The following is a 14,154-nucleotide window of genomic DNA, read 5'->3' on the forward strand; positions in this document are numbered from 1 at the left end:
AAGCAGTTTGTGCAGTGGTTGTGCCAGAAACCCTGCGAATGAATCACTGGTGAACTGTCTGCCTGGTTTAGTAAGTTTCACTAACCCAGATAAATTTTTAAAGCTGCAATGGGGAAAAAACTTTTAAACTGAGAAGATCTGTGGGTCACTGACTTAACCTGAATTTATCGAAGCATGTTATACAGAGTTGCAGTATGAAAATTTACCAACGACCTCTGTACTCCCAGGTCCCAGCTGCCTCCTAGAAAGGCAGGTCAGTGTTTTGCAAACCCATTATCATTTCAAAGGACATTTTTAATTACTGAAATAAAAGAGAGTGAGAAAAAGCAGTACAGGGGAACTGTTCTCTAGTAATGAAAACAGTTTAAAAAATTAACAGAGAACAGGTTTTCTGAAAATAAACATGAGAGATCTGAACTTACCTGCATTCCTTTTGCAAAAAGAAAACGTTAGAAAAAGCTTTGCAAAGCTCAGGGAACAGATCCTCAACAACAAGTGAAATAAATTATGGCAAACAATAGCAAAAACCATACTGTTATTTTGTAAAGGGAATATTAAACAGAAAATCAGATGCAAGAATAAGAAGCACTATATGTGACACAGCAGCTTCCACTCCGTGACTGTGACAGGCTTTTTCCCAAATGGTGTTTGCCGTTGGCCTTTGGGGAAATAGGCGTTGAATTTCATCTGCATGTGCAGAGCAGATGTAAGGCTGCCTTTGACTAACTTGAAATGTGTTGTAACCTGGGGTTCAGCCCAGGTTTCTGTGACTTCTGCCATCTGCCATGATCATGTGATTTGGGGATAAAAGTTGAATGTGATTTCTACCTTTGCCTTTGGCAGAAGGAGGAGCGAGTCCGAGGGCACACTGCTATCGTCACCGCTCGCTGCAAGTGGCTGAAAAAGAAAATCATGCAGGCCAGGGAGAGGGTGAAACAGGTGAGTATTTTGGAAAAGTAGCCTTGTAGCAAGGTAAGGCTTATTCAGCCCAGGTTTGGGAATAAGGTTGTCAGGAGAAAAGTAATATCTGCCGAGACAGCTGAAAGACGGGAGGAATGTCTGATGCTAAGGTGCTCTTGAGCAAGTAAAATAAAGAGGATCATTTGTATTAACGAAGGCTGCTGGATGTGTATCAGGAGTGTAACATGGAGGAGCCAGAGTTAATCCAGTTATCTGGATTTGACAGTGTGGTTCTTGGAAGCTCTCATAGCTGTCTGAGGTCTAATCTTGTGGAATGCCCCAGAGATGTGTGTGTACCCTTCCCTGTGGGGGAAGTAAGAGCTGTGTCATGGGGATAGCTCACAAGATCAGACACATTAGAGGGAAGAAAGGCAATGCTAAGGGTTTCAACTGTGTCTGTTCCCTTAACCTCTGTATTTTTTTACTTTTTCCAGAAGTGAAATTCTGGTGCCTCTGATCATTGTCTATTAATTTTGACTACTTCCAGCTTTTCAGCCGAAAATATACAATGGCTTTTGGGGAGGTGGTAGCACACAACCTGCAGTAAGATGTGGACGTCTCACTGCCCCCCAGTTAAATGTTTTGCCACTGGAAAGGCTGTGGGAAAAGGCTGTTAAAGTGAAACTTGAAGTAATAGAGTGCTTTAAAATACTTCTGTGCAGCACTTTGTGCTCTGCCTTTTACAAGGCAGGGTTTGTGGAATCTGGTCCCACCTGTCCCTCCTTCACAGAGTGAGGCTGTTCCTGCTGTGGCAGAAATGAGTTCAGTGCAGTTCATTCCTCCCTTGCTCTGATGTCCTGCTTCTGACCAGTATCCAGGAGCTTAGTTGTGTTGTGATCTATGTGAGTCCCGTTATATGGAACAGTAAGTCTAAGACATATGAATTCCTTGTTATCTTAGAGATAATCCTGAAGCTAAAGAGATCCTGGGTCTTGAAGAATGTGGAGTAAGGAGAAGGATCCTCTGCTTCAGTGGTAACTTGTGTGAACTGGCACAGGCTTGTGCCATGTTTGGGTGGTTTTTCTGTTTCATTAGAAATCAAAGCAAGACATTGAAGAGGAGGGACAGACCCCATGCCAGAAGGATGGGATTGGTGGGAATGTCAAGCTGTGCCGGCTGCAGCCACTGCTGGAGGTGCCCATCCGAGAGGCCGAGGCCCAGCCCTTTGAGGTGCTCATGCAGTTCCTCTACACAGATAAGATAAAGTATCCCCGCAAAGGTAGGGCAGCAGGGTGAAGTAACACTGGCACTAGGGAGGGGAAGGGGGCAAACGGGTTTGGAAACAGCAGGATCCAGCATTTGCAGGTGATCAGTCCTGTTCTGAGCACTTAATTACTAACCTGAGATTAAATAAAAAGCAGATTTTTATCAGAGCATACTAAGCATGCTTTTTTCCCCCCCTAATTCTTTTCAAATATCAAGGAAGAACAAGTTCTTGATCATTCCAAAAGGTGTAAAAAAACCCAAACAAACAAAAATATTGTGGTATTTTGAACATCACACCATCCTGCTTGGAAGAATCATATATCTTATCCTGGCTTGATTATTCCATTTTTCTGATATTGTTTTGATCCATTTTAAACTGAGCCCACACAGAAGGGTGTGCAAGCCAGTATTTAACACCTGTTAAAAATACGATCTGAATCCATTTTATGCATTCATTGAAGTTTTCTGAGTTAAAAACACTTGTGGATGGGGAAGTAGTAGCCAGAGAACTTGCAGCTCCCACACAGAGAATCCAGCTCCTGGCTGTGTGAGTGATGAGGGCTATGGGGCAGTGGGAATGAGTCTGAATACAGTGAGGAACTCCAGCTGCTGGGGCTGGGGAAACTGCAGCCATCGGCACAGTGAAGTTCAGTGAGGTACAGCTGTCATATCACTCATCTTTGCTTCAGCTTCACTCCAAGTTCGTCCCTTTCTGCAAAGATAATTCTCAGGAAAAAAATCATATGTGTCCATTTGTGCCAAGGCTTTCCCTGTGAGGACGCCTGTCTGAGAATGATCCCACTGACTGGGGATGAGGGAACTGCTCCCTGGATTCTGCTGACATTTTCAGATCCCACTCGCAGCCTCGGTACCATCACCTTGTGACAGGCTCAGGCCAAGGGAAGGCTTGGACCCCTGAGCTCTTCCCATTGTTACAGGCTTCCCAGGCAGCCTGCCCCTCTTCCCCAGCCCAAGAGAGGTTCTCTCTGGTGCTCCCCCTTCTGCTGGGATCCTCCATGGGTCCTGCCCTGCCCCTTTGTATTCCTAGTTGCTCCTCTCAGTTCAGAGAGCAGCACCCTGGGGAGCCACCCAGAGGCTGAGCTAATGGAATTTGGCATGCTCATCAAATGGGATTTTCCAATTAGACACAGGGAAGGCACGTGACATGCGAGAGGGCTTTTCTCTATTAAAAGGCAGTTAGAGCAGATGGGCAGAGATCTCCTGTCAGGAAAGCAAAGGCCATGGGGGATTATTCCTTGAGTTGGTGTCCCAGTAGCCCCATTGCAGTGGCCTGCAAGGCTCCCCTCTGGCCCTCTCTCACTTCAGCCCTTGTAGACCAGCTGTGGGTCTGTGCAGGCTGAAGCACAGAGTGAAAGCACAGAGTACCTTCATAAGGGTCTGTCAGAATCAGGGAGTTGATTGTTAATACTGTGTAAAACCCAAGGACTCTGGCAGAGCTGTTGGCAGCTGGACACTGTGAGAAGTTGGGCTACAAGCTCCAGGGCTTGTCAGGGATTTTAGAGACTTTGCTTTCTTTGGAGGGTTTCAAAAAATTGTGATCCAGATTGTCACAAAATCTTTGTATAAAAAATACTTTGAGTTGGCTTTTGCATACTTCAGATTTGAACCTCCTCTTCTAGTATTGATTCAGATTTTTTCTAACCAGGAATGGAATTTTTGTTCTCTATAAAAAGATTCCAGCCACTTCTGTTCTACTATTACAATTGCTCTGGTTGGTATAAAAAATACTTTTAGAAGGGTTCCTCTTTTTGTTCGGTGAGCTCTCCAGCAGTTTTCCCTCTTGCAATTTCAGGTCATGTGCAGGATGTGTTACTCATTATGGATGTGTACAAACTGGCCTTAAACTTCAAACTCTCTCGCCTGGAACAGCTCTGCCTTCAGTATATCGAAGCTTCTGTAGATCTGCAGAACGTGCTCATTGTGTGTGAGAATGCTAACAAGCTTCAGCTGGATCAGCTAAAGGTAATCATATTCTGCATACAAAGTAACCGATAAGAAATATTTAAAAATAAAATTTATGTAATTAACATTTGGCCAAAGGTATCGGCTTTTGCAAATTCATCATTCCTTTAATTACAGTCTCTTGAGTATATTTAGCATGGGTTGTCCTGCAGTGACTTGTGATATTATGCAGGCCCTTTTCAATACATGCTCAATATTTTTGCATATCTGCTTTGTAGAATGTCAAGGGCAGAGTGACTTTGGCTCTTCATCAGTTCACTCTTGCCGCAGCAAGATGGAACCAGTGCATTTCCTGGTCTTGCTGTGTTATATGTACTGACACTGCAAATGGGTTCTTTCATTGTCTAGATGGAAAAACGAAACTTTGTTCTCAGGCCTTTGCACTGAAAAACAAAGTGTGCCAGTGATTCTCTGTCTCTGTGGTGGGTGAGAGGCTTTTGGGTGTTCGGTAACCATCAGGGTGGAGTTGACCACTGGCTGCAGTCCAAGAGGTGCTGGCTGTGCTGATCCCAGAGCAGTGCCCAGAGCCAGTTCTGCTGAACCTGCAGGGAAGCAGCTCCTGCCCACAGTCCCAGAGCCAGAGCAGGACCTTGCAGTACCTGCTGGTGGTGTTCAGCCTGAGCACACCAGTGACCATATTACTGGTGGCTGCAAGCACAGTGAGGCTGGAGAAATCGGTGTGCACCAGCACTTCCTCAGGCACTGTGTGTGCACTGGATTTGGAGAGGAAAGGCCTCCAGGAGGAAGCAGCAGGGCCAGCAGCAAGTGTGTAAATGGCAGCACAGCCTTTGGTGCATGGCACCAGCTGCCCAGAATCTAAAGCATTGGTGGATCTGGTGCCCCCACCTGCCCTGGCTACCTCTGGAGTGATGGGGGCTCTTGCACATGGCTCCAGTCAGGCAGGATCACCCTGAGCTGGCATCCTCTCTGCTCAGGTGTGCATTAGTCCTCATGGGTGGGTCCTCTGTAGAAAGCTGCTCTTTCTGGCATCCCAGTCATGATTCAAAACATTTCACGGGTGAGTCCTGACATATACCTTTGGATCCCAGGTGAAGTAAACTGGCAGAAGCAGACAGTAGTAATGATTCTTTGGGTGAACTTGTACCCACCTTATGGTGAACTGATGTAGATTGCATTTATTGCTTATAAAAGTTTCCTGAGGAGAAGCCTTGGTTCATACTGGGAAATGAAGTGCCCTTTTTTTTCCTCTAACTGTTTAGCATTAGGCCTGGTTCATTTGTCACCCTTTCACCACACTGATTTTTGTAAGAAGTTTATCACACAAGAGCCTTCCAGAGCTCTTGAACTGTTTGCTGCATTTATGGAAAAGATGCAGGCAAAACCCACACAAGGAATTCTGTAAGCTCTTTGGACCTTTGATGGAGAGTGTCAAGAGTTAAGATCTCTTCACTCTTCTAATTAACTTCTCGTGTCTAAATAAGTTAAAAGTTATTATGAGATAGCAACCAATCTTGATTATCTCGGTGAAGTTTTCAGTATCTCCTGAGATTCACATTTTAGAAAGCTTTGGAGCAGCTCAATGGGCAGTTAATCTCTTCCTTATTAATATCTCTAGTCAAATTTTTCTAGATGCTTAGAAGTGTCTTGAATTTCCTGTTGAAGTAGGAGCCTAAAGGGTCATTTAGGAAGGATAAGGATATCACTGTTGGGTAGTTCCAGCTGCAGGATCCATGTGGAGGCTCAAAGGAAAGGATGGCCGATGGCATATGTAACGTGTAGTGTTTATGGAATGCTGTAAAATTACTTCAATCAATATACCATAAATTTCTTAATTAATATTGGTCTATTTTTAAGGAACATTGCCTGAACTTTGTGGTGAAGGAATCCCATTTTAATCAAGTCATAATGATGAAGGAGTTTGAGCATCTTTCTTCATCCCTTATTGTGGAGATTGTCCGGAGAAAGCAGCAGCCCCCTGTCCGAACACACTCTGACCAGCCGCTCGACATTGGTAACCTTCCTGCTTTATGGAGTAGTTCCATGTGCTGGTTTGGCTTTGCTAATGGTTTGTTTAGCCTGGGGAGATGTCTGGGAAGCAGCCCCCTGCAGCTCACCAGTGCCCAGTTGGGATAACCGCTCAGGCTCTCTCCCAGACTGAGACAGAGCACAACAGTTCTTTTCCCAGTGAGTTTCAATCAGAATGGTGTCCCATGAAATATAGTTGTGTTCTTGCAATAAACCATCCTGATCCTGTTCAGCGAGATGAGAGAAGGAGCAGAAGGGTGTAAAGAATGATCCAAAAAAAAGGCAGTGGACAGTCAGTGTTGTGGCAGTGTGTCAATTTAATCAGTTATGCTTTGTATAATTTTGTACTCGTTGGGTTCTCTGTACCCCACCCCCCTGACTGTTCTTTTGTCTAACCCACATGACTCCTGCACCTGTTATGCGGCACAGGGTTAGCTGTCTGTTATTTCTCCCGCCTTTGTAAAACCCCTCCTACTCTCTCCTGATTAGTCCAAAATATGTTCTCCTACCCCCGGGTCCCCTAGCAACTTGCCTTGGTTGGCTGGCAGCGGCTGACCACCCCCTTTGCCCCCCCTCTGACTCGCCCTTGACAAAAACCCACTGCACTCTCCTCCCCCCGAACAGTCCCGGGCTGGAGAGGTGTTTGTAATAAACCCTCTGTTCGTCTGGAATTTGTTTCCTCCTTTCGTCCCACTGCCTGTCGAATTACCATCACTCACCCGAGCCCCTGATGAGACAAGAACCCACAGGAGTCAGCCTTGCCTGCGCTGCGTGCAGGCTGACCCTTGCTGACGTCTGTCGCGGCATCTGGGCTGGTCGTAATAGAGCCGTCGGCTCTGAGTGAGCATCCCGACAGCGAGTGTAAGTGGCTGAAGGGTGACAGAGCTGAGCAGTGAAACAGCCTGCTTGGAGGTGTTCACCAAGGAGGAGCAGGAGGATGGAGGAGGATCTTGTGAATAAGACACTGCTCTGTGTGAGTGTGTGAAAGGAACAGGAGATAGGGAGGAGAAGAGGAAGATGTGATTTACAATTTCATTGTGGAATTCATCAAGGGCTGACTTGGAACTAGTCATACTCAACATTTTAACATCCTGACACACAACACAAGGAATGTAATGAAATTTTCTAAGGCCACAAAGTTCAGAGGCATTGGCAGTGTTGGTGTGGAGTGCTGCATAAAAATAATTGAGAACTGAAGAGAAAGAGAAGGAAGCTAGTCCTGGAAGGTCAAGTTAGAAAGGCTTTGGCTGGCATTTGTCCCATGGGGGAGAGGTGCACTGGCTGGGAAGGTGGCACAGCCAGTTCTGTATCCAGAGCTGGAATGGTGTGAGAGACCCAAACATTAAAAACTGAGAGATGAACTTCGAAAATATGAGTGAATTTGGAGCAGAATTGGATGTGCTCTATTCCTCAGCTGTGTATTTACAAAGGTTGATTAAAATATTGAATAAAAGAAGCCTTTTTTGCTGATTTGGGAAAGATTTTTCATGAAGATGCAAAATTTTATATTCCTTGTGGTTGGAAATAGTACAAAGGGAGGGGAAAAATCAGCTTTCCTATCTGTAGAGAGTATGTGTCATTGTGGCCACAGCTGGAATTTGCAATGAGTGGCAGAAAGCAGAGCTGACAGGTGTGGTTCTGGGAGGAGCAGGAGAGAACGAGCTGTTGTGGGGAAGGATGAAGCTCATTTTGCTCCAAGATTATGAGGAACAACTTGACTCAAATTCACACTGAGAGTCCCAAAGGAAGGAGGGGCTGGAGCTCTGGCTTGGCCATATATTAGATAGTCCCTGATCACCTGGAACTATCATGTCTTTATTTCGTTATGTTTCATTTCAGGAACATCTTTAATTCAGGACATGAAGGCTTACCTAGAAGGAGCTGGGACTGAATTCTGTGATATCATCCTGCTCCTAGATGGGCACCCACGGCCAGCCCACAAAGCCATCCTGGCAGCTCGCTCCAGGTGAGCCCTGTTCCTAACACTGTGCCAAGAGTGTGTGTGAGGGACAGGGCAGGGCTGGGCAGTGTGTGCTCAGCTGGCTTGGTTTAGAAGATGGGGAGGAACTTAAATCTGCATGAAGTGTTAAGCTTTGCTCAATGAGTGTAATAAGCTTTTAAGCAGTAGTGATTAATTTTTTTTTTCCATTTCATACCCAGCAGGGAAAATAGGAAGAAATTAGAACTGCAGAGATTCTGCAGAGGGTGTGTGAGAAGCTACACTGCAAGACAAAGCATCTGTAAAATCACAGGAAGGGAAAAAGGGTGAAAAAGATAAGGTGGTTTCAGTGAAGTGGAAAGCAACAGATGTCCACTGAGGTCAGAAGGAGCCTTCTGACAGTGAACAATTCATATTGTATCATATGGAAATTGAATTTCTTTCTCACTGTCTGATATTTAAGACTGGTTATGAATAAACATAACAAAAAATGATGCATGACAGAGACTAGAGTGTTCTCCCTCCTCAGGGTGTAGATGAAATGAATTTGTCCTTCACTTGTGTGTTCTATGGACCTGCACCTTATATTCCACCAAACATTAAGTGTACACATAACATTTCTATTTAAAATACTGTCACAATTTTTTTCTTCAGTAACAATATTCAGTATTAGTTACCGTGGTATTTTACCAGAAGCATTCCACAGCTCTTAAAACAGCCCTGATGATTGGCAGCCTGTAGATACCAAGGAAATTCATAATGCTTTAAGCTCTCTGCTGGGTCTTATGCAAATTAGAGAAAAAGCAAAGCACCATGTGCCCTAATTTTCAAGAAGCAGACAAATTTCAGGTAGTTCTGATGGTAATTAGGGGGCTTGTGTTTGGAGTTTTCACTGGCAGACATACACGAAAAAATAAATGAGCAGTATTTTTGCTCAGGTTGTTGCCCTGAATTTGTTGTTTTGGAAGCTGCAGTTCTGAATAGCAGCCTTCGAACAATACTGGCTTAAACCATCTGTGTGCAGAATGTGTTATATCAGCTTCATTTCCCTTTCCAGTTACTTTGAAGCCATGTTCCGTTCCTTCATGCCAGAAGATGGGCAAGTGAACATTTCTATAGGTGAAATGGTTCCCAGCAAGCAGGCGTTTGAGTCCATGCTTCGATATATCTATTATGGAGAAGTGAACATGCCTCCTGAGGACTCCCTGTATCCTTAGATTTGAAGGAATTGGAGGATCTGTCTGAGTGCATGTGCTGTGGATTGCCTGGCACAGGCTGGCAGGATGGTCTGTCGGGGGGCACCAGCAGGCCCTGCACTTCCACTCCTCACAGGGCTTTGTTTGCCATCAGCCTCTCACCTTCGCTTTCTGGTTTATTCCTCAATGGGATGAGCAGATACCTCTTTGCAGCACCTTACTACTACGGCTTCTCCAACAACAGGCTCCAGGCCTACTGTAAGCAGAACCTGGAAATGAATGTCACAGTGGAGAATGTGCTCCAGGTAATTGTCCCCAAGCACTTCAGTCACTTAAAGGAAAGCCAAGGGGTCTGGTCAAGTGGGTACCCCCAGTGCCAGGTCACTGAGACTGCCCAGAGGCAGTGGCCCTATGTGATGACATATGTGGGAGCCCAGCCTTCAGCAGTATTGTTCCTTACGTGGTACTGTGTCACTTCTGTTCCTGTGCTGCAGGGTTCAGCAGGTACTGCACACCTGGCTCCTCCTGAGCTCTCATCCCCTGTTACAAACTTTTTTTGGCAGACATTTGTTCCAGGGCGAATGGTGGTCTGCAGGTAACAAACATTAGTCTTGTCTTATCAGTGATGCTGACAGTATCTGGCAGTGGAGTTTGAGATAATAAAAGATACTGTATGGTAAAAAAGCCAGTGCCAGCTCCCAGGCAGGCAGCCTGAACCTCTGCAGCACAAGCAGAAGCAATTCCTGCTGATTAGCTCTTGAGGACTCCAAGAGCTTTTTTAATCTAAGGCTAATTTTTGAATAGTTCAGAAAAGCTTCAGTTTGTAATGGAAAATGGAGATGTTCTCTAGCTAAGAGGAGTTACCAGCTCTGGGTCAGGTTTGTGCATCTGAGCTGTACAGAATGGAAATCACATTTTTGCTTCTGCTCTAGATTTTAGAGGCAGCTGACAAGACCCAGGCCCTGGACATGAAGAGGCACTGCCTGCACATCATCGTCCACCAGTTCACCAAGGTTGGTTGCATCTTTTCTGTGGCTTTTGAGAGCTGCTGTCCTCTGTCACTGCCTTGGTTAAAGACACGTGCATACAGAAATCAGTTTCATTCATCATGTGAGATAGCTGAGAACTGGCTGCATGTTACTGACACTCACTGACAGGACTGCTAGGCACACTTCTCATACCAAAGTAAATTAAAGACTAGAACAAGCTAGTCTAGAAATATGAAGCCCTTCCAAGCAGAAGTTACCCAAAATTGCTTCCATTTCCAGTTGTTCCAGCTCTTAATTTTGTGCCGTGCCCTTGTTTGGTTGGTATGTGTATAGCACGGTAAGTTTGTTGTATATTGAGGGAACAAATCTCTCTCTGACTAGCAGTCATCAGTGTGCTCCTCTTAGTTCCCTTGAAGTATTCTCTGTCATACATGTTTTATTGTCATGTGCTCTGAAACAAATTACCATGTCCTGGCTGGGCTCTCTGTGATTTCCATGTTCAGCTGTTGGACTCCATGGTCATAGAGGTTCTTTCCAATCTTAAAAATTCTGTGGTTCTGTTTTGATGGGATTGTGCATTAGTGGCAGGAAAGGTCAAGAGACCGATGTGCTGATATTCCTGTCCTCACTTGAGAGAATAAGGATATTGTCATTTAATTGTTCCTATGAGATGTGATCCCTCCATGAGAGTTCCCCAGCATGTCATCAGTTCATTGCTCAGCTCATTAGCATTGCTGAAATAGATAGATAAATCATAGGAATTGGGATTTCTGGATGCTACACACATACTGATAATAATTCCCTAGTTAATATTCAAGTAGCTCACTCTCCTTTGTATATTTAAACTCATAATCCTCCTAGGGAAGAAGAGCACTGCTATGTCCCATTAGTGTCTGGAGAGAAGACAGGACAGTGTTCAGGCTCTTCATTAAATGCCAAAGTTGCTGGAGCATGACGCATTTTACATTCAGAAATAACTGAAATTGTATAAAAAGCATTGGGAGTAGAGCCAGTATCCTGAAATCACTCCCAGAGGAGAATCCACAGCGTGAGGTTGCAGCCCCTGCCTTCATCCTTTTTTCTTCTGGCCCCATGAGTCCTGTGTGGAGCAGCCCAGTTCAGCAGGAATGGGGAATGGTCCCACTGCAGGGTACAGGACATCCCTGGGGTTGGTGTCAGTGCCTTGCAGCCGCAGAGGGCTGAAATATCACAGTATCACTTCCCAGTGGAGGCCACAGGAAGACAAAGAGGTGTGATTGTCCCCAGAACGTACAGGGGGAAACGGACATTGCAACACTGGGAGGCAGCGATGGGAGCTGGAGGGCGTTCCTCAGCTGCACTTCCTCACCAGGATGTGGGGAAATGTTTTATATTTAAACTGTTCACTGGTGGAACAGTGTTCATCAAAACGTGTCTGGAAGACTGTCAAGCAGATGTGCACGGAGAAATCTCAATTATGCAATGTTTTCCCTTGGCCTGAGAAGCCTCAGTGTGTGATTCTTGGCTTGGGCTGGGTGACTCAGTGTGGCTGGGCACGGACACTCTGCTCTGCTCCTGGGCCAGCCACGGGCTCTGAGGGGGATTTGTTCTCAGGCACAAGCCTGGTGGGTCACCGGAGCTCAGGCAGGCTGGGTCCTTGGCTGAGGGATCTCGTGTTCTTCCAGTTACTTAATGCTGTTCTGGATTTGGACTGTTAAGTTTTCCCCACAGCAGGAGCATTACTGAAGAGCTGTTTCCTAGAGGTTCACTGCTTTGGGCAATGTGTTTTCAGGCTCTTGTGTGTCAGTGTTGTGCAAAAGCCCTAATAAACCTGCTGTTGTGACATGTTTGTAGTGACACCCTGATCTGTTCTGCAATGTGTGCCTGGGGTGGGTGCAAGATCCCACCACTGCTAAGGGGGTCTCTCTCCCTCCCAGTCCTGGCATATCCTTAGACTGGGGATACTGCTACAAGCATGTCCTGAGCTCTTTCTGAAAGCATCCTCAGCCATTTCCTTCCTGGCCTTCAAAGGTTGCTCAGGACATCTTTATTCTTTATCCCAGTGCATCTCCCTAGAGTGAGGTGATAATGTCAGTTCAGGTAAGGTGGGTGGGTGAGTGCCTGGGCACAGTCTGCCTGGAGGCTGTGTGTGTGTTAGTGCCTCTAGACAGAGGGATTGCTGGCTCCATACCATGAGGTTGAGGAGAGGGAAGGAATGTGTAGAGCTCCCTTTTGCTAACAGTTGAGCTTCTGAACAGTCCAACAGCATAAAGTTTGTTGTAGATTCTCATCTATCTGATGTGGTGGAGGTTTTTGTTGGCAAGTGCTCCAGTGACCTGCTTTGACTGCAGGAAGAATGCCAGCAGAACCAACATGGACACTGAGAAGAGCTTTTCTTCAGGAGCACTGGAGCAAAGAGATCAGGCCCTGAGTCACATTTTCAGTGCAAAACCACAGATCTCAGAGCTCAGGCTGTGCTGGTGCCCGGCATTGCTCTTAGGAGAGCACCCAGTCAGTGTCTTGCAGCAGTGGGGCTGTCAGTACCAACAGAGGGGCAACTCTGGGGGCAGATTCCTGCTGCTCTCCACTCCCAGCAGTCTGAATTTGATTGTAAGCCCCCACTGGAGCCCCATGATCTGTTCCCTGCAGCCCAGCCACTCAGCTGGGATCTTGCACCATCTGTGCCCAGCCAGACTTGCTGTGGGGTGCCAAGGGTAAAAAGGGTAATACATGAGCTGTGATTTGGGGAGGTTTTTAATTTCTTCCTGTTTTTTCTGTTTTGTTTTCCTTGAAGGTCTCCAAGTTGCCAAATCTCCGCTCGCTCAGTCAGCTCCTCCTCCTTGACATCATAGATTCCTTAGCTACCCACATCTCAGACAAGCAGTGTGCAGAGCTGAGCGCAGACATATGACATGCCTTGGTAATCCACCTTCTCATTTTTTCCTGACAAACACTGGCACTTCAGAGCTGGCTCTGGTTTACTGTTACGTATGGAGTAGCTCAGTGTTTGCACAGTACAGCAGCCCTGGAGGAGCAGGGTCAGCTCTCTCTGGATTTGCTGGGTTTGTACCTTTGTGCGGCATTTGGGCTTCATTACATTTGTTACCCAAACGTAGACTTGAAATCATTGCAGGCGTGAATTAATTCTACATGGTTTGGGGAGTTTCTAAGTTCATAATCAAGCCCATTATTACTTTCATACTGTAAAATCAAGCAGTCATGAGTAAGTCACTAATCCTTTGAAACACAGTATTTAAAGAATACTATTTAAAGAGCTACAGCTGACCCAGCCCAAGGGCTGTAAGGGGAAGTCAGAACGAAACTGGGAACAAGAGCACGTGGTGTTCACAGGGAGACTGGCTCTTGGACCACAATGTAGTGACTTTTAGGAGACTCCATGGTGTGGATTTAAGAGATAAGCCCCTGTGCAACTGCCTGGATTGGTGGGCTGTGGGAATCTAGACCTCTGCTCTGCAGCAGGTCAGACTGGAAGATTACAGCAGTCCTCTCTGACCATCAAATCCATTAATCCTGTCTTGCTAAGCCTTTCTAAATCTATTTATTAATAAAGAATTAACATCTTCTCCTGGCATTTCATGATTGACTTGGATTTCATTTTGGAAAAAAATTAAGCAAAAAACGTTCTCTGCTTGATGAAGGTCACATTGTTAAAAATAACTGTGTTACATCTTGTTACTAATTTTATATTAAGTGTCTCTGTGAGCCCTTGCCTTTGCAGGAAGGTGAATGAAGGCAGAGTGCCCTTCCCAGCCCACGCAGGAGCTGTTCCCTCCCCTCGCAGCCCCCAGCTCTGTGCTGGATGCTACCCACACTGCAGAGTGGAAAGGAGAGGAGAGGAGCTTCACCTCTCCTCACAGCTGGATGGTGTTGGTTGGAGAGCACCAGAAGTGTGGTG

At 45.8% G+C, this 14,154-nt stretch overlaps 1 protein-coding gene across 1 annotated transcript in view; it reads left to right on the top strand.

The window, feature by feature from the left end:
• LZTR1 (leucine zipper like post translational regulator 1) overlaps positions 1-13,830 on the top strand; it is a 34,920-nt gene extending 21,090 nt beyond the window's left edge. The window contains exons 12-20 of the mRNA XM_063418347.1: positions 844-939; positions 1,996-2,179; positions 3,980-4,149; positions 5,965-6,121; positions 7,975-8,101; positions 9,132-9,281; positions 9,470-9,575; positions 10,203-10,283; positions 13,033-13,830. Of these exons, the coding sequence (XP_063274417.1) occupies positions 844-939; positions 1,996-2,179; positions 3,980-4,149; positions 5,965-6,121; positions 7,975-8,101; positions 9,132-9,281; positions 9,470-9,575; positions 10,203-10,283; positions 13,033-13,149 (1,188 nt within the window). The 3' untranslated portion in view covers positions 13,150-13,830. The remainder of the gene's footprint in view (positions 1-843; positions 940-1,995; positions 2,180-3,979; positions 4,150-5,964; positions 6,122-7,974; positions 8,102-9,131; positions 9,282-9,469; positions 9,576-10,202; positions 10,284-13,032) is intronic.
• The last annotated feature ends 324 nt before the right edge of the window (positions 13,831-14,154 follow it).

The sequence above is a fragment of the Prinia subflava genome, chromosome 23 (genome assembly GCF_021018805.1).
Source record: "Prinia subflava isolate CZ2003 ecotype Zambia chromosome 23, Cam_Psub_1.2, whole genome shotgun sequence".
Taxonomy (NCBI): Eukaryota; Metazoa; Chordata; class Aves; order Passeriformes; family Cisticolidae; genus Prinia; species Prinia subflava.